Consider the following 19,800-nt stretch of genomic DNA (forward strand, 5'->3'; position numbering starts at 1 on the left):
TGATCTTAGTCAAACTTATCGTGGATGATTTGTTTTTAAATGTAATTAGTGTGTATGCCTACCAAATAGACTACAATGAGAGTGTTAAGCGTCTTTTCTGGGAAGACTTAGATGGTATAGTTAGAGTTATAACCATTAGTAACAAGTTTTCCATAGGAAGAGACTTTAATAGACACATAGGTACAATAAGCGCTAATTTCGATAGGTACAACAAGTGTTAGTTTCGAGGTAGTTCATAGAAGCGTTCTTGAAAAGCTTTGAGCTGCAAACAAAGGGATGGCACAAGAAGCCATCTGTAGCTGATATTTGCGGGGATTCAGTGGTAGGCAAGCCAAATGTGTTGATCCTGAAATGTATGAAGTACTGTTAAGGGGTCCCAAAATGTATGATGCATTGTTAAGGCAAGCTTATCTTATGTCAGATTGCCCAATATTTTGAGTCATCTGGACTTGTAGAAATATTTGTTGCCAATCTGGTAAACATCTTGAATTAGAACGATTGCTAGTACTGTTTTAGATGTAAGTATGAACTTTAGTTGTTTTGCGCAAAATGAAGGTGTCCGTTGCCCTTTGGACCTCTTGCCAACTATTCAAACCACCTAGCTGGTAAACATCTATCACTTCATTGTTCAATAGCTGGAGGAATGCTTATATTTCATTTGGACCTCTTGCCAACTATTCAAACCACCTAGCTGTCCGGTGGATCCAAACAGAGCTAATAATTAGCTAGCGAACTGATCAATTCAAACGTGGCCTTATGCTGCTTGCGATTTACAAAAAAGGAGCATTTTTCTGAAACAACGTGCTGCAGCATGCATGTCATTCCAGTTCCCAGTTTTATGTATCGGGAGATGCTCAGTAAATAGAGACCACAGAAGGATTGAAGGAACAGGCATGTAATAACAATCGACGAGTACAGAGAGCCAGAATTTTTGTGATGCCCAATAATGACTAGAAACAAAATACCTACGTTTGATAACAGAGTACATGTACAAGCAGATTTTGCCGAAACACGAAAGGTTTTAGCATTCTTCCGTTAAGAAAGGAGCGTCCTGTTGGGAGTAGAGGAACTCCTGTAGCTCCAAGTACACTGTATTAACGGTTTCTGGTGCAGATCAAATGTGTTCTTCCTGATGTCAGGTAATTCGACGAGCTTGCTCAAACCAACAGCCTTATGTAGCAGCTACATGCCAAACGCTTACCTCTGGTTTGTCAGAAGTAGCTGTTTCTGAATCACCAGCAGAATCTGTACTTGGCTTGCTTGCAGAGTTTATGCCTGGCGATGTCCTGGGTTTCCTGTCAGAGGTGCCAAATGCTTCCAAAGCGTCCAGGAAGAACTTTTTGTTCGGGACAATCCCCTGTTTATTCATTCTCTTGAGCAACTTCTGCACTAGTAACTTATCGTTCGCCTTGGTGTAGGCCTTGTAGAGCAGCTTGTAGGTGGAACCATTGGGCACAACACATTGCTGCAGTGCAGTATCCAGCAGCCGATCTGCTTCTGTGTGCAAGCCGTTCATGCAGTAGGCTTCAAGCATCGAGTTCAACGAAGAAAGGTGCACTTTGGTTTGCGAGGTCACAAGCTCATCAAACACTTGCCGGGCCTTTGATACACAATCACAATGAGCGTACATTATGATGAGGCATTCCTGTGTCACATAGTTTGGTTTGAATCCCAATTCTTCCATCTTCTCAACCACAGACTCCGCTTTCTCTCTGAGCCTTGCTCTCCCATAATTTGTTATCATGGAATTAAACGTCGGGTGTGTAGGCCTCTCCTTTGACCGCAGTAGGCTCTTGAACACCTGCTCCATCTTATCAAATGTCTGCTTTCTCCCGTATGAATCTATGAGTATGTTGAATGTGATCACATCTGGACGGCATTGCGTGCTTTTCATCCGCACCAACACAGATTCCATCTCTTTGATCATGCCATTCTTCCCGTATGCGTCAAGCACCCCATTGTAAGTATATACGTCAGGCGATACTACACTTTCATCCAGATCCTTGAACAACATGTCTACCTGCTTTGTGTCACCAGCCTGTGCAAAAGCCCTTAGCAGAATGTTGTATGTCACAATAGTCGGCTGACATCTCTCTATACACTTCATCTTCTCAAAATAGCCGAGAGCTTTGGCCAAAGCCTTAGTCTTGTCTCGTGAATGCAGATGTGCGCCGATAAGGGAGTTATATACAGAAGTGTCAGGCTTGCACCCGCTGTTCCGCATCTGAGAGAACAGCCACATTGCCATCCGTATCTGCCCTTTCCTTCCCATCACAGATATTAACTTGGAGTAGATGCCGTTGTCAGCAACATACCACCGTTGTTTCTGCATCCATCTGAATACCTAGCAGAACATGAAGATATGGAATGAACCGAAAGAAAAAAAAATCCATCATGCTGAAATTTGGTGAGTCTCATGTTTAGGTGCAGGCATTTCCTGTATGTTGGAGTAAATTTTGCTTAGCTATGCTTTATGAGATAGACATGCTAGCATTACACTTTACTCTGAATGAAACGTGGTTGCATCTTTTCCCACAAAGATGCTGTTGAGGGTATAGAAAATGCAATGCATGATAAGATTCAGTAATCGGTGTCAGTAGCTAGATTTTGAGTAGTCTACTCTTAGGTGTCGTTTGGTACACGAAAATGTAAATGGTAATCGTAAGGATTCACACTCGAATACTAGCGGTAACAAGTTTGAATAAACCGGTATCCATTTCTAGTATCGAAAACGAAACAAACAGTGCAGTCTCTATAGTCCACTCCACACCAATCCTAGGTCAAGTAGTAGCATACAGGGAGTCAGGGAGACAGGAGCGCACATCGAGACACTGGAGCCAGGCGTCGCGACGGCCGAGCTCCTCGAAGAGGAGGAAGCAGTGCTCGGTGCGGACCACCCGCACGTGCCGGTCCAGCACCGGCACCAGCCTCTCCTTGCCGCCCGCCGTCCTCCGCAGCAGCGAGCGCACCAGCTCCGCCGCTTCCGCCGCCGCCTCGTCCACCCCCTCCGCCGCCGCGGGGCCCGCACCCCGCCGCTTGCTCCTGGCCGCGAGCGCCACGTGGCGCGTGGCGCCGCCACCCCCGCCCGGGCACGGGGACGGCGGCTGCCGCTGCGGCCATGGACTTGATGTGCTTGGGCAGGCAAGCATCGGGTTGGACCAAAGAAAGGCTGCGCCGGCTCTAGTGCTGCATTGGACTGCGCTGTGGTTGGCAATTGAAGAATTGCGATGTCTGCCTGCCTGCTTGGGTAGGGGAGAGGAAGGGGATAGGGGTGGAGCCGTGCAGATTACAGATTAGACGAGTTACAGAAAAGTTGTAGCTGGGGAAAAAATATGAGTTACAGAAATTTTAGCGAAAAAGAGGATCGGCTGTTGGAAATGTTTTTAGCGGTTGACGAACGGTGGAGAAGACGAATCGACAATTTTAGCAAAAAAAGATCCGGTTGGATCGGGGATTTGAACCCGACGTGAATCGAACACGCAACCTTCTGATCTGGAGTCAGACGCGCTACCATTGCGCCACGGATCCTCGGTGCTAAGAGGCCACAACTAAAATATAAATTCCATATTTTAAGGCCTCAATGCAGCCAGCGAAGGCCTAGGAGCAACTCCAGTAGTTCTCTAAAAGACTTCCTAAATCAATAATTTAGGTAGTTAACATGAAAACTATTCTCCAACAGTTCTCTAAATGAACTTTCTAAATTTAACAACTTGTCATCTAACCTCATTTTCTCTCTACATTTGGCAACCATTTAACAACTCCCTAAACAAAAATGTTGACTGCATTATATAGTTTTTGTGACTTTTTTTATGTGGATAGATACAAAACAAAATTACAACTTATATTTAGAGAACTATTTGAGAACTCACATTTTTTTACTCCAAAAGTCATTTAGCAACTTCTTAAATCTGTGATTTAGAGAGCTAAAATTTACATAACTATTGGAGAGCCATGGACAGCCATGGATTTGTGCCATGCAGTTTCACTGTGGACGGTTAGTTCGTCGGCAGGGATCGAGTACGCATCGGCATCACTGGTTTGTTTACTGCACGCCTTCGTCGTGAGCTCAGGGGTTGCGGCAAAACGATGACACCCGGACCACTGACCGAAACTAGAGTGCAACTAATGACCGAACAAGCTTCATGCCTCAGCATGAAAGCTCGGTAATCTCAAACGAACATAAGCAGCAGAGTGCACGAGTGAACTACGCCTGATGTACTTTTCGGCGAGGTTAAGGGAGCGCAAACTCATCCTATACAATTCTTCGCGACTCTATCGGAGAGAGGAGGTGCAGACCCAGCTACATATGTGTGTTTTAACCATATTACAGTGTCTCTCAACCACAATCAAAAAGGAGAAACTTTTACACAGGTTCCCGCCAAAAAATGGAAAACAGAAACGCACAGAAGAATGTCCGTTGATATGTATTGCAGATCCGGAGCCACCACCACTGATCCGCAGGCCTGAAGGGGACAGGACCAACGACATTCCCGCTTGATTCTTGCCATACCTTTCAGACAGTAGCAACTGCAAATATGATAAACCGTTTCAATTAGATTAACTAATCAAATTGGCAACTCTGCAGCCCCAAAGAAGTTTGAAAATTTTGAGTGCAAGCCTGTAATATCCAAGTAAGAATCCTGGGCGTTTCGCTTGATATATTGGATCGGATAACTTGTGTGGGCATTCTGATTTCTGTACATTCCTCTTGCTGCTCAAATATGTAACACGTCAAGTCCAACCATCGAATGCCCTCTTTGGAATATGGTTTTTTTGTGTGAAATTCTTACAGGTTTGATATGAAATATCTGAGTTACGATTTACGAAGGAGAACTGCAGTTATAGTAGACTATTTATTTTGAGAATTGGACACTAGTTTCTCTACTTGAAATTCCTACATGGTTTCTTTCTGGGACAGTGGGACGCTCCAGCGAGTTTCAACTTTCAACTTCAAAAAAAAACCTCTGTAAACCATGGGAATAACGTGAAATAAGCCAAGACAGCCACTCAATACGATCCTGGAATCCAGGTATGCGGTGTATCCACCATTCATTCAAATATGAATCCTGAAATCCAGGTATGCAGTATTCACCATTCACTCAAATATTCAATCAGAGAATGGTACACATGAAGAGCAGGGAGAGAGAGGCAGCAGGAAGCACCAAAGCATCTCATGGGCGAGGATGGAGGACGCCTCGGGCCGGTCAGACTTCGAGCGGGACGGCGGGCAACTCGAACTCGGACGCGATCTCCTCGATCTGCTTCCGGACGCTCATGTCGATTAAGCTGGAGCCGTCGCGGCCGTACTGCACGGTGAAGCCGGCGATGAGCTCCGGGTCGAGCTGCGTCTTGATGCGGACGTTCTGGGCGCCGGTCATCTTCTGGACGTGCTGCGCGATCTGCGCCAGGTCCTGCGACTCGAGCTGCACGACGGAGGTGACGGTGGCGACCTCGGTGCCCGTGAGCGAGTTGTAGACGTTCTCGAACTCGGCGACGATCTGCGGCACGATGGCCGCGCGGAAGTTGTCGACGACGACGTTGAGGAAGTTGACGACGTGCGGCTGCAGCTCGGACGACCTGGCGATCTCGTCGATGAGCTCGGCCTTCTCCTCGCGCGGGACGGTGGGGTTGTCGAAGAACTCGGCGACGGCCTCGTCCGCGAAGACCTTCTCCAGCTTCTCCAGGTCGGAGACCGTCTGCTCGAGGGTGCCGTTCTCGACGGCCACCTCCGACAGCGCGGACGCGTAGCTCTCCGCCGCGGCCTCGGCCGCGGCGCGGGGCCTGGCGAGGTCCCCGCGGCGGCGGGGCGGGGCCAGGCGGAGGGAGGGCAGCCCCCGCGCCGCGCGGGTGAAGGAGACGGAGACGGAGCCGGACGCGGCTGGGGTCGCGCCGGAGGAGGCGGAGGCCGCGGCAGCGGCGGGGCGGAGGGTGAAGGAGGCGAGGCGCAGCGCAGCCATCGTGCGGTCGGAGTGGAGGACTCGCGGGCAGTGCGGCCTCGCTCTGGTTTGAGACTTGGAAAGGTCCAGGGCGGAGAGGACTGAGGGGGTTGGGGACTTGGGGTGGGAGCGGACGGACGTACGGGATTGGGTGGCCGACGGATCGCACGACGGTGGGGCTGGAGGGCGTCGCGTGGCCGGAGACGTGTGGCCAGTGGTGGGATGAGGTGGATAAGAAACGGATGATTGTGCGTCTGCGCTGCGCTTGGGCCTTGGGGCCTGGGGATTTTACAGAAGCAGTCATCCCGAAAAGAAAATTCAGGCCAACCGCTTCATCAGCCAGGACCCAAGAGGGGCACAGGCGCACAGCAGTTTATTATCATGGAACTGTTTTTTTTTAAAAAAAAAGAGAGAGAGGGGGGCATATTTCCACTGCAAGTGTCGGTATCCGTGTTAAAATACGCGTGATTTTACAATTTTGTTACAATAATATGAACCGATGCAACCAGGCAGAGTTTAATACAGACCAGTTCAGTCTGAATTCTAACACTACACAGCAGAGCAGCAAAGCAGTTTCCTCTTAAATAACAGCAAGAATATTCAGTTTCCAGGCCTGTGCTGTGACCTGTGAAGCAGGCAACAGCAACTCTGCAGTCTGCACTCCTGCCAACTTGTCAAAGCCCTTGCATCGTTGGAAGAAACTAGAACATGAGGCACCCTTACGGGCGCCCTATCGACGATGACGCATAATTCGTAAACAGGAAAGCAGAACCAGCCATCTAAAAGAACATAAGAACTCTAATTAACCAATGGCACATAAATAGGAGGTCCTGAAGTAGATTCGTACCTTGAGGAAAGCGTGAAGGGTACAAGCAATGGTTGTAGTAGCTGGGAGAGAATTGAGAAATAAACATGACTAATCGCCTGATCGCCCAGTGGGATCAATCAGGCGATCTGAAAACTATGCTTTGAACTCCAACTTGCTATGTCTCTGTACAACACAAACATAATTTCATTACAGACACTTAAATTTCAACATTTGTTGTTGTGTTGTAAATGGAAAAACAAAACCTATTCTTTTAAAAATGCTCATTCCTGCAACACAAGCAAAAATTGTTTTTTTATATAGCACTCACCTTTTTTCCTTGAATTGACTCCTTGCCTTCACCGTGAGGGCCTATAGAATGTTTCTCAATCTGTGCTTTGACCCAGATTAAAGGTTTTACCTAAAGGACTTCAAATAAAAACAGGAATGTGAAACAATGAAGGCAAAAATATCATATCTTCTATAAAGCATTCCACGGTTGATCAAGAAGAGAACATGAGTGCTAAGCTAGTATGTCATTACATCAAAAGATCCATTAGGAGGTATGAATGACACATTTCTATCATTCTCAAATCTAGTCAAATGTACACACCTAAAAAAAGGGAGAATGGTTAGACTGAATTAATGATGCAACAGATATGGTGAAGTAAAGAACAATATTTTTGCTTATTGATGAAATCTGATATCATCAAGGGCTATCGATTTGCCCTTAGTTGCTCTGTCTTGAGGCTCCAAAAGAACCCTATCATTCAAGTTGCTATGATTCAATGGACAAGGTGAAGGGCAGAATGTACCATTCTAACTGTTGATTTTTAACCACTTGGAAAAGTTATAGAATGAGGTCCAATTCCATGGCAGCATTGATGACAGAATATGCGTGTATAATATGGCTCGAGATCAGCATATTCACTGGCGAAGACACGTGTGGCCACCTGGTGCACAGGCACCAGGGTACCTCTGCTAATTAAGATGTGAGTAGCAATTTTTTACCATGGGTGCACAAGGTTGGTCTAAACTGGTGCACCATCAGCCCCCATGAGCCCACCATGGTATCTAGCCCAGATAACCAAAACCACAAATAGTCTTAGAAATTTTCGAAACATAAAAAGGCAGTTAACAAAGGAAATTATGGACTATAAACGAAGCTCTCATATGTTCTAATCCCACATGAAAAGAGAAGCTGACAAATAGTACACTTGTGCACTACATTGGATTTAAGAAAAAAAAGAAAGAAAACATGTGTCCCCCTAAGCATATATGCCTGTTTAAGGACTAAGTAATTCTATGAAACATGCCATCAGACATCAGTATTGCCAAATAAATAAAGGTGAATAATAATAGGGACTTACTACCTGGAAATCTTAGTCAATCTTGACGAACACTGCAACAAGCGCTCGTGGGAGCACGACAAGTGGTGTGTGGTTGGCTAATTAGCCACCAAAGTCAAATACAGACTTAACCATAACCTTCTACGTTTTTAGCAAAATATGTCAGCTATGTAGATCGGTATTGAACTGAAGCTAAAGTGGCCCTCCATTACAGATCCAACAAGAAACAGAGCTAGAAACTTGAATAAAAATATAACATAGCAAGTTGTTTACATGAGAATAGGAGGGAGAGGGGGATTGCCCAAACAAAATCCACCGTTGAAGTTTTTTCTTCAAGAAGAACGGCTATTGCAACCAAGAATGGGGTGACATACAAGGATAACTCTGGATCTAGGGCGACGGCTAGAGATTGGGAAGAGCCAGTTGTATCCTCTGGCGAGTGCGCTCCTGGGGCGGCGAAGGTCATTGCCTCATCTGTAGAGTCGAGCTCCGAGTCGCCGGCCTTCACCTCGAACTCCTCGAAGTCTGCCTCGAAATCCTCCTCTTGGCGGAGCAGTGGCCTGCGAGGCAGGCGGGGCTGCGGGGCGCGCCTAGCCTGGGCGCCGAAAGAGGGAGCTGATGGGGCGGTCTCCTCCTCGTCGTCGTGGACGAAGTCGTTGCCCTCAACAGCAACAACCATGGCTATCTACGGTGTCCGTCCCCCGGCCCTCTCTAGGGTTCGGCGATGACGCCGTCCTCGGGGCGGAGGAAGGAGCTGAGGGTAAAGGAGATATCGTCGGGCTGGGATGGGGAGGTCGCGACGGAAGAGGATGAGGACGAGAAGGAAGGCGACCCGCCGGAGCCAGCTGTTGGGCGGGGACTGGGGTGGTGCTGGCGGCGGGGATAGTGGTGGGGACTGGGGGCCGGTGAAGGTGCATAGGGAGAGAAGAGAAGAGGGAGCCGGAGAGTTTCAGCGTCACACCTTTTTCTATGAGGTTCTAGCCACGTGTCAACACGCAAAAGGCAGACGCTCCGTGGAGTGTGGAGAGGGCGTCAAAATCCCGTAGCTTTTAATAACTCTGAAAAAAAAGACGGTCCAAACATGTAATAAAAGAATCAACCCAAATGGACAGTGACTAGGAGCACATGTATACCAAAGCCGGTGCATCTCCATTGCTCTTGTAGCTGTCATGTGGATTGATAATAATGAAAGCTGTAACTAAGTGATGAGAAGACTGCATATGCCAATGCATGATGCTTCAACAAAACTAATAATAGTAGAGCAGTGCCACACGTCTTAGTTCATAAGATGTATTGAGGACTCCATACCTCGTACCAGAATGGCATTAGCCTTGTGCGAACATATAGGAGATTCATCATCGATCGATATAATAAATTAGCAGTGAACCAAAGCTAGACCTTACAAATTCTTCAGAGATACCAAGACACAATCGTAACAAGGGAATGGATAATCAGATGACCAGAAGTTGCAGTATGGTGGACTCGGAATTCTTGGTCCGCAACTGATGTCTTGTGCTTCGCACCTTAGATGGCTATGGTTTCAAAGAACAGCAGCTGGGCGGATTCAATATCAATTTGTGAGACAGAATAGACCTGCAACATTTCCAGTAAACATCTCAAGGTTACAGTTTGAGGGTTACTTAGCCTCTGCAAACAGCAGTATAAGCATCTATTAGACCTGGATACCTCTTGTTATAAGGGAGAACGAACTTTTCAAAAAAAAATTCTCCTCTGTTATACAAACAACGCCATAAAAGTCAATCTCTTTGCCCAGCAATACCTTTGCCTTCAGCGTCCTCATTACATAATGCCGGGGCATTAGCCGCCTCTCAATACTATAAGCCTCGTTTGTTTCCTTTCATTTTGAGGAATTGGAATCTTACTAATGGAATATGCTATTTTTTTAGAATGTGACATTCCACCACTTTTCAAAGTTATCATATAAGTCTATCTCAAATTCATGGGGTGAGAGATGAAAATTGATTCTATAGATTTACATATTATTTTTCCGATGTACAACTTATAGCACACTCTTCTACTTGCTTCGCTATAACATAAATATAGTATATAACTATCGCCCTCGTATGATTTAGGATAATATACAAGTACATTACATATATAAATATATGAACCTAATTAGTTTTGTCTAAATTATAATTATTAAAATGGAATTCAATTCCAACGAAACAAACGGGGCCTAAGTGAACATTGCCGGTCTCTTCAGTACATTATGATGGTTCCAATCCAACCTCCGTGATAGTCGCCTAGAGGGGGGGTGAATAGGGCGAAACTGAAATTCTCAAAAATAAACACAACTACAAGCCGGGTTAGCGTTAGAAATAAAAACCGAGTCCGCGAGAGGGTGGAAAACAAATCGCAAGTGAGTAAAGCGGTGAGACACACGGATTTGTTTTACCGAGGTTCGGTTCTCGCAAACCTACTCCCCGTTGAGGAGGCCACAAAGGCCGGGTCTCTTTCAACCCTTCCCTCTCTCAAACGATCCACGGATCGAGTGAGCTTTCTCTTCTCAATCACTTGGAACACAAAGTTCCCACAAGGATCACCACAAGATTGGTGTCTCTTGCCTCAATTACAAGTGAGTTTGTTCGCAATGAAAGAATCAAGAAGGAAGAAAGCAATCCAAGTGCAAGAGCTCGAAAGAACACAAGCAAATCACTCTCTCTAGTCACTATGGCGTTGTGTAGAATTTGGAGAGGATTTGATCTCTTTGGTGTGTCTAGAATTGAATGCTAGAGCTCTTGTAGTAGTTGGGAAGTGGAAAAACTTGGATACTATGAATGGTGGGGTGGTTGGGGTATTTATAGCCCCAACCACCAAAAGTGGCCGTTGGGAGGCTGTCTGCTCGATGGCGCACCGGACAGTCCGGTGCACACCGGACAGTCCGGTGCCCCCTGCCACGTCATCACTGCCGTTGGATTCTGACCGTTGGAGCTTCTGACTTGTGGGCCCGCCTGGGTGTCCGGTGCACACCGGACAGGTACTGTTTGCTGTCCGGTGTGCCAGTATGGGCGCGCCTGACTTCTGCGCGCGCAGAGCGCGCATTAAATGCGCGGCAGAGAGCCGTTGGCGCGGAGATAGCCGTTGCTCCGGAGTCGCACCGGACAGTCCGGTGCACACCGGACAGTCCGGTGCACACCGGACAGTCCGGTGAATTTTAGCGGACTAGCCGTTGGAGTTTCCCGAAGCTGGCGAGTTCCTGAGGCCGCTCCTCCTTGGCGCACCGGACACTGTCCGGTGTACACCGGACAGTCCGGTGAATTATAGCGCGAGTGCCTCTGGAAATTCCCGAAGGTGGCGAGTTTGCGTTGGAGTCCTTTGGTGCACCGGACATGTCCGGTGGCACACCGGACAGTCCGGTGCCAGACCAGAGGTGCCTTCGGTTGGCCCTTTGCTCCTTTGTTGAATCCAACTTTGGTCTTTTTATTGGCTGAGAGTGAACCTTTTACACATGTATAATCTATACACTTGAGCAAACTAGTTAGTCCAATTATTTGTGTTGGGCAATTCAACCACCAAAATTATTTAGGAACTAGGTGAAAGCCTAATTCCCTTTCAATCTCCCCCTTTTTGGTGATTGATGCCAACACAAACCAAAGCAAATATCAAAGTGCATAATTGAACTAGTTTGCATAATTTAAGTGCAAAGGTTGCTTGGAATTGAGCCAATATAAAGACTTATAAGATATGCATGGATTGTTTCTTTATTATATAACATTTTGGACCACGCTTGCACCACACGATTTGTTTTCGCAAAATTCTTTTGTAAGTTCTTTTTCAAATAGTCAAAGGTAAATGAATAAGAGTTGCAAAGCATTTTCAAGAATTGAAATTTTCTCCCCTGTTTCAAATGCTTTTCCTTTGACTAAACAAAACTCCCCCTCAAATAAATTCTCCTCTTAGTGTTCAAGAGGGTTTTAGGATATCAAGTTTTGAAAATACTACTTGCTCCCCCTTTAGAACACAAAGAGATACCAATTTTGAATTTTTCAACCAATTGAAAATCATATGTTAAAATTAGGGTGGTGGTGCGGTCCTTTTGCTTTGGGCTCATATTTTCTCCCCCTTTGGCATGAATCGCCAAAAATGGAATCATTAGAGCCCTTTAAGTGCTATCTTCCCCTTTGGTCATAAATAAATGAGTTAAGATTATACCAAAGGCGAAGTCCGGTCCTTTAGCTTTAGGCTCTTACTCTCTCCCAAAGACGAAGTCCTTTTCTTTGATGCTCATTTCTCCCCAAAGAATAGAGAGTTGCTTGGAGTGATGGCGAAGTATGAGTTACGGAGTGGAAGCCTTTGTCTTCGCCGAAGACTCCAATTCCCTTTCAATATACCTATGACTTGGTTTGAAATACTCTTGAAAACACATTAGTCATAGCATATATAAAAGAGATATGATCAAAGGTATACTTGTGTGCTATGTATGCAAACTAGCAAAAGAAATTTCTAGAATCAAGAATATTGAGCTCATGCCTAAGTTTGGTAAAGGTTTGTTCATCAAGTGGCTTGGTAAAGATATCGGCTAATTGATCTTTAGTGTTAATGTATGAAATCTCGATATCCCCCTTTTGTTGGTGATCCCTAAGAAAATGATACCGAATGGCTATGTGTTTAGTGCGGCTATGCTCGACAGGATTGTCGGCCATTTTGATTGCACTCTCATTATGACATGGCAAAGGAACTTTGGTTAATTTGTAACCGTAGTCCTGCAGGGTTTGCCTCATCCAAAGTAATTGCGCGCAACAATGGCCTGCGGCAATATACTCGGCTTCGGTGGTAGAAAGAGCGACCGAATTTTGCTTCTTTGAAGCCCATGACACCAAGGATCTTCCCAAGAACTGGCAAGTCCCCGATGTGCTCTTCCTATTAATCTTACACCCCGCCCAATCGGCATCGGAATAACCAAGTAAATCAAATGTGGATCCCCGAGGGTACCAAAGCCCAAATTTAGGAGTATAAGCCAAATATCTCAAGATTCGTTTTACGGCCGTAAGGTGGGATTCCTTAGGGTCGGATTGGAATCTTGCACACATGCATACGGAAAGCATAATGTCCGGTCGAGATGCACATAAATAAAGCAATGAACCAATCATCGACCGGTATACCTTTTGATCGACGGATTTACCTCCCGTGTCGAGGTCGAGATGCCCATTTGTTCCCATGGGAGTCTTGATGGGCTTGGCATCCTTCATTCCAAACTTGCTTAAAATATCTTGAGTATACTTTGTTTGGCTAATGAAGGTGCCCTCTTGGAGTTGCTTTACTTGGAATCCTAAGAAATACTTCAACTCCCCCATCATAGACATCTCGAATTTCTGTGTCATAATCCTACTAAACTCTTCACATGTAGACTCGTTAGTAGATCCGAATATAATATCATCAACATAAATTTGGCATACAAACAAGTCATTTTCAAGAGTTTTAGTAAAGAGTGTAGGATCGGCTTTTCCGACTTTGAAGCCATTAGCAATAAGAAAATCTCTAAGGCATTCATACCATGCTCTTGGGGCTTGCTTGAGCCCATAAAGCGCCTTAGAGAGCTTATAGACATGGTTAGGATACTCACTGTCTTCAAAGCCGGGAGGTTGCTCAACATAGACCTCTTCCTTGATTGGTCCGTTGAGGAAGGCACTTTTCACGTCCATTTGATAAAGCTTAAAGCCATGGTAAGTAGCATAGGCTAGTAATATGCGAATTGACTCAAGCCTAGCTACGGGTGCATAGGTTTCACCGAAATCCAAACCTTCGACTTGTGAATACCCCTTGGCCACGAGTCGAGCTTTGTTCCTTGTCACCACACCATGCTCGTCTTGCTTGTTGCGGAAGACCCATTTGGTTCCTACAACATTTTGATTAGGACGTGGAACTAAATGCCATACCTCATTCCTAGTGAAGTTGTTGAGCTCCTCTTGCATCGCCACCACCCAATCCGAATCTTGTAGTGCTTCCTCTACCCTGTGTGGCTCAATAGAGGAAACAAAAGAGTAATGTTCACAAAAGTGTGCAATACGAGATCTAGTAGTTACCCCCTTATGAATGTCGCCGAGGATAGTGTCGACGGGGTGATCTCGTTGTATTGCTTGGTGGACTCTTGGGTGTGGCGGCCTTGGTTCTTGCTCATCCTCCTTTTCTTGATCATTGGCATCTCCCCCTTGATCATTGCCGTCATTTTGAGGTGGCTCATCTTCTTGAACTTCTTGTTCAATATCTTGAGCCTCGTCCTCATCTTGAGTTGGTGGAGATGCTTGCGTGGAGGAGGATGGTTGATCTTGTGCATGTGGGGGCTCTTCGGATTCCTTAGGACACACATCCCCAATGGACATGTTCCTTAGCGCTATGCATGGAGCCTGTTCTTCACCTATCTCATCAAGATCAACTTGCTCTACTTGAGAGCCGTTAGTCTCATCAAACACAACGTCACAAGAAACTTCAACAAGTCCTGAGGACTTGTTAAAGACTCTATATGCCCTTGTGTTTGAGTCATATCCTAGTAAAAAGCCTTCTATAGTTTTAGGAGCAAATTTAGATTTTCTACCTCTTTTAACAAGAATATAGCATTTGCTACCAAAAACTCTAAAATATGAAACATTGGGCTTTTTACCGGTTAGGAGTTCATAGGATGTCTTCTTAAGGATTCGGTGAAGATATAACCGGTTGATGGCGTAGCAAGCGGTGTTGACCGCCTCGACCCAAAACCGGTCCGGTGTCTTGTACTCATCAAGCATGGTTCTTGCCATGTCCAATAGAGTTCGATTCTTCCTCTCCACTACACCATTTTGTTGTGGAGTGTAGGGAGAAGAGAACTCATGCTTGATGCCCTCCTCCTCAAGGAAGCCTTCTATTTGAGAGTTCTTGAACTCCGTCCCGTTGTCGCTTCTAATTTTCTTGATCCTTAAGCCGAACTCATTTTGAGCCCGTCTCAAGAATCCCTTTAAGGTCTCTTGGGTATGAGATTTTTCCTGCAAAAAGAACACCCAAGTGAAGCGAGAATAATCATCCACAATAACTAGACAGTACTTACTCCCGCCGATGCTTATGTAAGCGATCGGGCCGAATAAATCCATGTGTAGGAGCTCCAGTGGCCTGTCACTAGTCATGATGTTCTTGTGTGGATGATGGGTCCCAACTTGCTTCCCGGCTTGGCATGCGCTACAAATCCTGTCTTTCTCAAAATGAACATTGGTTAGTCCCAAAATGTGTTCTCCCTTTAGAAGCTTGTGAAGATTCTTCATTCCAACATGGGCTAGTCGGTGGTGCCAGAGCCAGCCCAAGTTAGTCTTAGCAATTAAGCATGTGTCGAGTTCAGCTCTATCAAAATCTACCAAGTATAGCTGACCCTCTAACACACCCTTAAATGCTATTGAATCATCACTTCTTCTAAAGACAGTGACACCTACATCAGTAAAGAGACAGTTGTAGCCCATTTGACATAATTGTGAAACGGAAAGCAAATTGTAATCTAATGAATCAACGAGAAAAACATTTGAAATGGAATGGTCAGGAGATATAGCAATTTTACCCAAGCCTTTGACCAAACCTTGATTTCCATCCCCGAATGTGATCGCTCTTTGGGGATCTTGGTTTTTCTCATATGAGGAGAACATCCTTTTCTCCCCTGTCATGTGGTTTGTGCACCCGCTGTCGAGTATCCAACTTGAGCCCCCGGATGCATAAACCTACAAAACAATTTTAGTTCTTGATTTTAGGTACCCAAACGGTTTTGGGTCCTTTGGCATTAGACACAAGAACTTTGGGTACCCAAACACAAGTCTTGGAGCCCTTGTGTTTGCCCCCAACAAACTTGGCAACGACTTTGCCGGATTTGTTAGTCAAAACATAGGATGCATCAAAAGTCTTAAATGAAATGCTATGTTCATTTGATGCATTAGGAATTTTCTTCTTAGGCAACTTAGCACGGGTTGGTTGCCTAGAACTAGATGTCTCACTCTTATATATAAAAGCATGATTAGGGCCAGAGTGAGACTTCCTAGAATGAATTTTCCTAATTTTGTCCTCGGGATAACCGGCAGGGTATAAAATGTAACCCTCGTTATCCTGAGGCATGGGAGCCTTGCCCTTAACAAAATTTGACAATCTTTTAGGAGGGGCACTAAGTTTGACATTGTCTCCCCTTTGGTAACCAATGCCATCCTTAATGCCAGGGCGTCTCCCATTATAAAGCATGCTACGAGCAAATTTAAATTTCTCATTCTCTAGGTTGTGCTCGGCAATTTTAGCATCTAGTTTTGCTATATGATCATTTTGTTGTTTAATTAAAGCCATATGATCATGAATAGCATTAATATCAACATTTCTACATCTAGTACAGATAGATACATGTTCAACAATAGATGTAGAGGGTTTGCAAGATTTTAATTCTACAACCTTAGCATGTAACATATCATTTTTAGTTCTAAGGTCGGAAATTGTAACATTGCAAACATCTAGTTCTTTAGCCTTAGTAATCAATTTTTCATTTTCTACTCTAAGGCTAGCAAGAGATACATTTAATTCATCAATCTTAGCAAACAAATCAACATTATCATCTCTAAGATTGGGAATTGAAACATCACAAACATGAGAATCAACCTTAGCATTTAAACTAGCATTTTCATTCCTAAGGTTGTCAATAATCTCACGGCAAGTGCTTAGCTCACTAGACAATTTTTCACATTTTTCAATTTGTAGAGCGTAAGCATTTTTAACCTTAACATGTTTTTTATTTTCCTTGATTAGGAAGTCCTCTTGGGAGTCCAAGAGATCATCCTTCTCATGGATGGCACTAATTAGTTCATTTAATTTCTCCTTTTGTTCCATGTTAAGGTTGGCAAAAAGAGTATGCAAATTATCTTCCTCACCACTAGCATTATCATCACTAGAAGATTCATATTTAGTGGAGGATTTGGATTTAACCTTCTTTTTGCCGTCCTTTGCCATGAGGCACTTGTGGCCGACGTTGGGGAAGAGGAGTCCCTTGGTGACGGCGATATTGGCGGCGTCCTCGTCGTCGGAGGAGTCGCTAGAGTTTTCGTCGGAGTCCCACTCCCGACAAACATGAGCATCGCCGCCCTTCTTCTTGTAGTACCTCTTCTTCTCCTTTCTCCTTCCCTTCTTGTCGTCACCTCGGTCACTGTCACTAGATATAGGACATTTAGCAATAAAATGACCGGGCTTACCACACTTGTAGCAAACCTTCTTGGAGCGGGACTTGTAGTCCTTCCCCCTCCTTTGCTTGAGGATTTGGCGGAAGCTCTTGATGACGAGCGCCATTTCCTCATTGTCGAGCTTGGAGGCGTCTATTGGTTGTCGACCTGGTGTAGACTCCTCCTTCTTCTCCTCCGTTGCCTTGAATGCAACGGGTTGAGCTTCGGATGTGGTGGCATCATCAAGCTCGTTAATCTTCCTCGAGCCTTCGATCATGCACTCAAAACTTACAAAATTCCCGATAACTTCCTCGGGGGTCATTTTAGTATATCTAGGATTACCACGAATTAATTGAACTTGAGTAGGGTTAAGGAAAATAAGAGATCTTAGAATAACCTTAACCACCTCGTGGTCATCCCACTTTGCGCTCCCGAGGTTGCGCACTTGGTTCACCAAGGTCTTGAGCCGATTGTACATGTGTTGTGGCTCCTCCCCTTTGCGAAGCCGGAATCGACCAAGCTCCCCCTCAATCGTTTCCCGCTTGGTGATCTTGGTGAGTTCATCACCTTCGTGCGCGGTCTTGAGTAAATCCCAAATCTCCTTTGCGTTCTTCAACCCTTGAACTTTGTTATACTCCTCTCTACTCAAAGAGGCTAGGAGTATTGTCGTTGCTTGAGAGTTGAAGTGCTCGATTTGGGCCACCTCATCCTCATCATAGCCCTCATCCCCTACGGACGGTACCTGCGCACCAAACTCAACAACATCCCATATACTTTTATGGAGCGAGGTTAGATGAAATCGCATTAAATCGCTCCACCTAGCGTAATCTTCACCATCAAAAGTTGGTGGTTTGCCTAATGGGACCGAAAGTAAAGGTGTATGTTTGGAAATGCGAGGGTATCGTAGGGGGATCTTACTATACTTCTTGCGCTCTTGACGCTTAGAAGTGACGGATGCCGCGTCGGAGCCGGAGGTAGATGTCGATGAAGTGTCGATCTCGTAATAGACGACTTTCCTCATCCTCTTGTGTTTGTCCCCACTCCGACGTGGCTTGTGAGAAGAAGATTTCTCCCTCCTCTCCTTGTGGTGAGAAGAAGATTTCTTCTCCTTCCCTTTGTTGGAGGAGCTCTTCTTCTTCTCCTTCCTCTTGGTATGGGACTCTTCCGATGAAGTGCTCCCGTGGCTTGTAGTGGGCTTTTCGCCGGTCTCCATCTCCTTCTTGGCGTGATCTCCCGACATCACTTCGAGCGGTTAGGCTCTAATGAAGCACCGGGCTCTGATACCAATTGATAGTCGCCTAGAGGGGGGGGGTGAATAGGGCGAAACTGAAATTCTCAAAAATAAACACAACTACAAGCCGGGTTAGCGTTAGAAATAAAAACCGAGTCCGCGAGAGGGTGGAAAACAAATCGCAAGTGAGTAAAGCGGTGAGGCACACGGATTTGTTTTACCGAGGTTCGGTTCTCGCAAACCTACTCCCCGTTGAGGAGGCCACAAAGGCCGGGTCTCTTTCAACCCTTCCCTCTCTCAAACGATCCACGGATCGAGTGAGCTTTCTCTTCTCAATCACTTGGAACACAAAGTTCCCACAAGGATCACCACAAGATTGGTGTCTCTTGCCTCAATTACAAGTGAGTTTGTTCGCAATGAAAGAATCAAGAAGGAAGAAAGCAATCCAAGTGCAAGAGCTCGAAAGAACACAAGCAAATCACTCTCTCTAGTTACTATGGCGTTGTGTGGAATTTGGAGAGGATTTGATCTCTTTGGTGTGTCTAGAATTGAATGCTAGAGCTCTTGTAGTAGTTGGGAAGTGGAAAAACTTGGATACTATGAATGGTGGGGTGGTTGGGGTATTTATAGCCCCAACCACCAAAAGTGGCCGTTGGGAGGCTGTCTGCTCGATGGCGCACCGGACAGTCCGGTGCACACTGGACAGTCCGGTGCCCCCTGCCACGTCATCACTGCCGTTGGATTCTGACCGTTGGAGCTTCTGACTTGTGGGCCCGCCTGGGTGTCCGGTGCACACCGGACATGTACTGTTTGCTGTCCGGTGTGCCAGTATGGGCGCGCCTGACTTCTGCGCGCGCAGAGCGCGCATTAAATGCGCGGCAGAGAGCCGTTGGCGCGGAGATAGCCGTTGCTCCGGAGTCGCACCGGACAGTCCGGTGCACACCGGACAGTCCGGTGAATTTTAGCGGACTAGCCGTTGGAGTTTCCCGAAGCTGGCGAGTTCCTGAGGCCGCTCCTCCTTGGCGCACCGGACACTGTCCGGTGTACACCGGACAGTCCGGTGAATTATAGCGCGAGTGCCTCTGGAAATTCCCGAAGGTGGCGAGTTTGCGTTGGAGTCCTCTGGTGCACCGGACATGTCCGGTGGTGCACCGGACACTGTCCGGTGGCACACCGGACAGTCCGGTGCCAGACCAGAGGTGCCTTCGGTTGGCCCTTTGCTCCTTTGTTGAATCCAACTTTGGTCTTTTTATTGGCTGAGAGTGAACCTTTTACACCTGTATAATCTATACACTTGAGCAAACTAGTTAGTCCAATT

The 19,800-nt window shown here is 46.0% G+C and overlaps 3 protein-coding genes and 1 non-coding gene across 5 annotated transcripts; all 4 read right to left on the minus strand.

Annotated features, from left to right (window-relative positions):
* Positions 1–880: 880 nt before the first annotated feature.
* On the minus strand, positions 881–3,316 carry LOC100126361 (pentatricopeptide repeat 5). Its single transcript, NM_001112592.1, has 2 exons — positions 2,823–3,316; positions 881–2,344 (listed from the first exon to the last, which is right to left on the minus strand). Exons 1-2 carry the CDS (start codon positions 3,147–3,149, stop codon positions 1,172–1,174), a joined length of 1,500 nt encoding a protein of 499 aa, NP_001106062.1. The 5' UTR covers positions 3,150–3,316; the 3' UTR covers positions 881–1,171.
* Positions 3,317–3,456: 140 nt separating this feature from the next.
* TRNAW-CCA (transfer RNA tryptophan (anticodon CCA)) lies at positions 3,457–3,528 on the minus strand. Its single transcript has one exon. It is a non-coding gene; the product is annotated as a tRNA-Trp (tRNA).
* A 664-nt stretch (positions 3,529–4,192) lies between these two features.
* LOC100281924 (ATP synthase delta chain) lies at positions 4,193–6,068 on the minus strand. 2 transcript variants are annotated; one of them, XM_008679007.4, is made up of 2 exons: positions 5,163–6,068; positions 4,193–4,527 (listed from the first exon to the last, which is right to left on the minus strand). In XM_008679007.4, exon 1 carries the CDS (start codon positions 5,955–5,957, stop codon positions 5,205–5,207), a length of 753 nt encoding a protein of 250 aa, XP_008677229.1. In that variant the 5' UTR covers positions 5,958–6,068; the 3' UTR covers positions 4,193–4,527; positions 5,163–5,204. The 2 variants fall into 2 exon arrangements, with proteins under 2 accessions (XP_008677229.1, NP_001148315.2); NM_001154843.2 differs by lacking the exon at positions 4,193–4,527 and having other exon boundaries at positions 5,008–6,026.
* Positions 6,069–8,252: 2,184 nt separating this feature from the next.
* LOC103654253 (uncharacterized) lies at positions 8,253–9,009 on the minus strand. Its single transcript, XM_008681083.2, has one exon. It carries the CDS (start codon positions 8,767–8,769, stop codon positions 8,323–8,325), a length of 447 nt encoding a protein of 148 aa, XP_008679305.1. The 5' UTR covers positions 8,770–9,009; the 3' UTR covers positions 8,253–8,322.
* Between the last annotated feature and the right edge of the window lie 10,791 nt (positions 9,010–19,800).

This window comes from Zea mays, chromosome 4 (genome assembly GCF_902167145.1).
Source record: "Zea mays cultivar B73 chromosome 4, Zm-B73-REFERENCE-NAM-5.0, whole genome shotgun sequence".
Taxonomy (NCBI): domain Eukaryota; kingdom Viridiplantae; phylum Streptophyta; class Magnoliopsida; order Poales; family Poaceae; genus Zea; species Zea mays.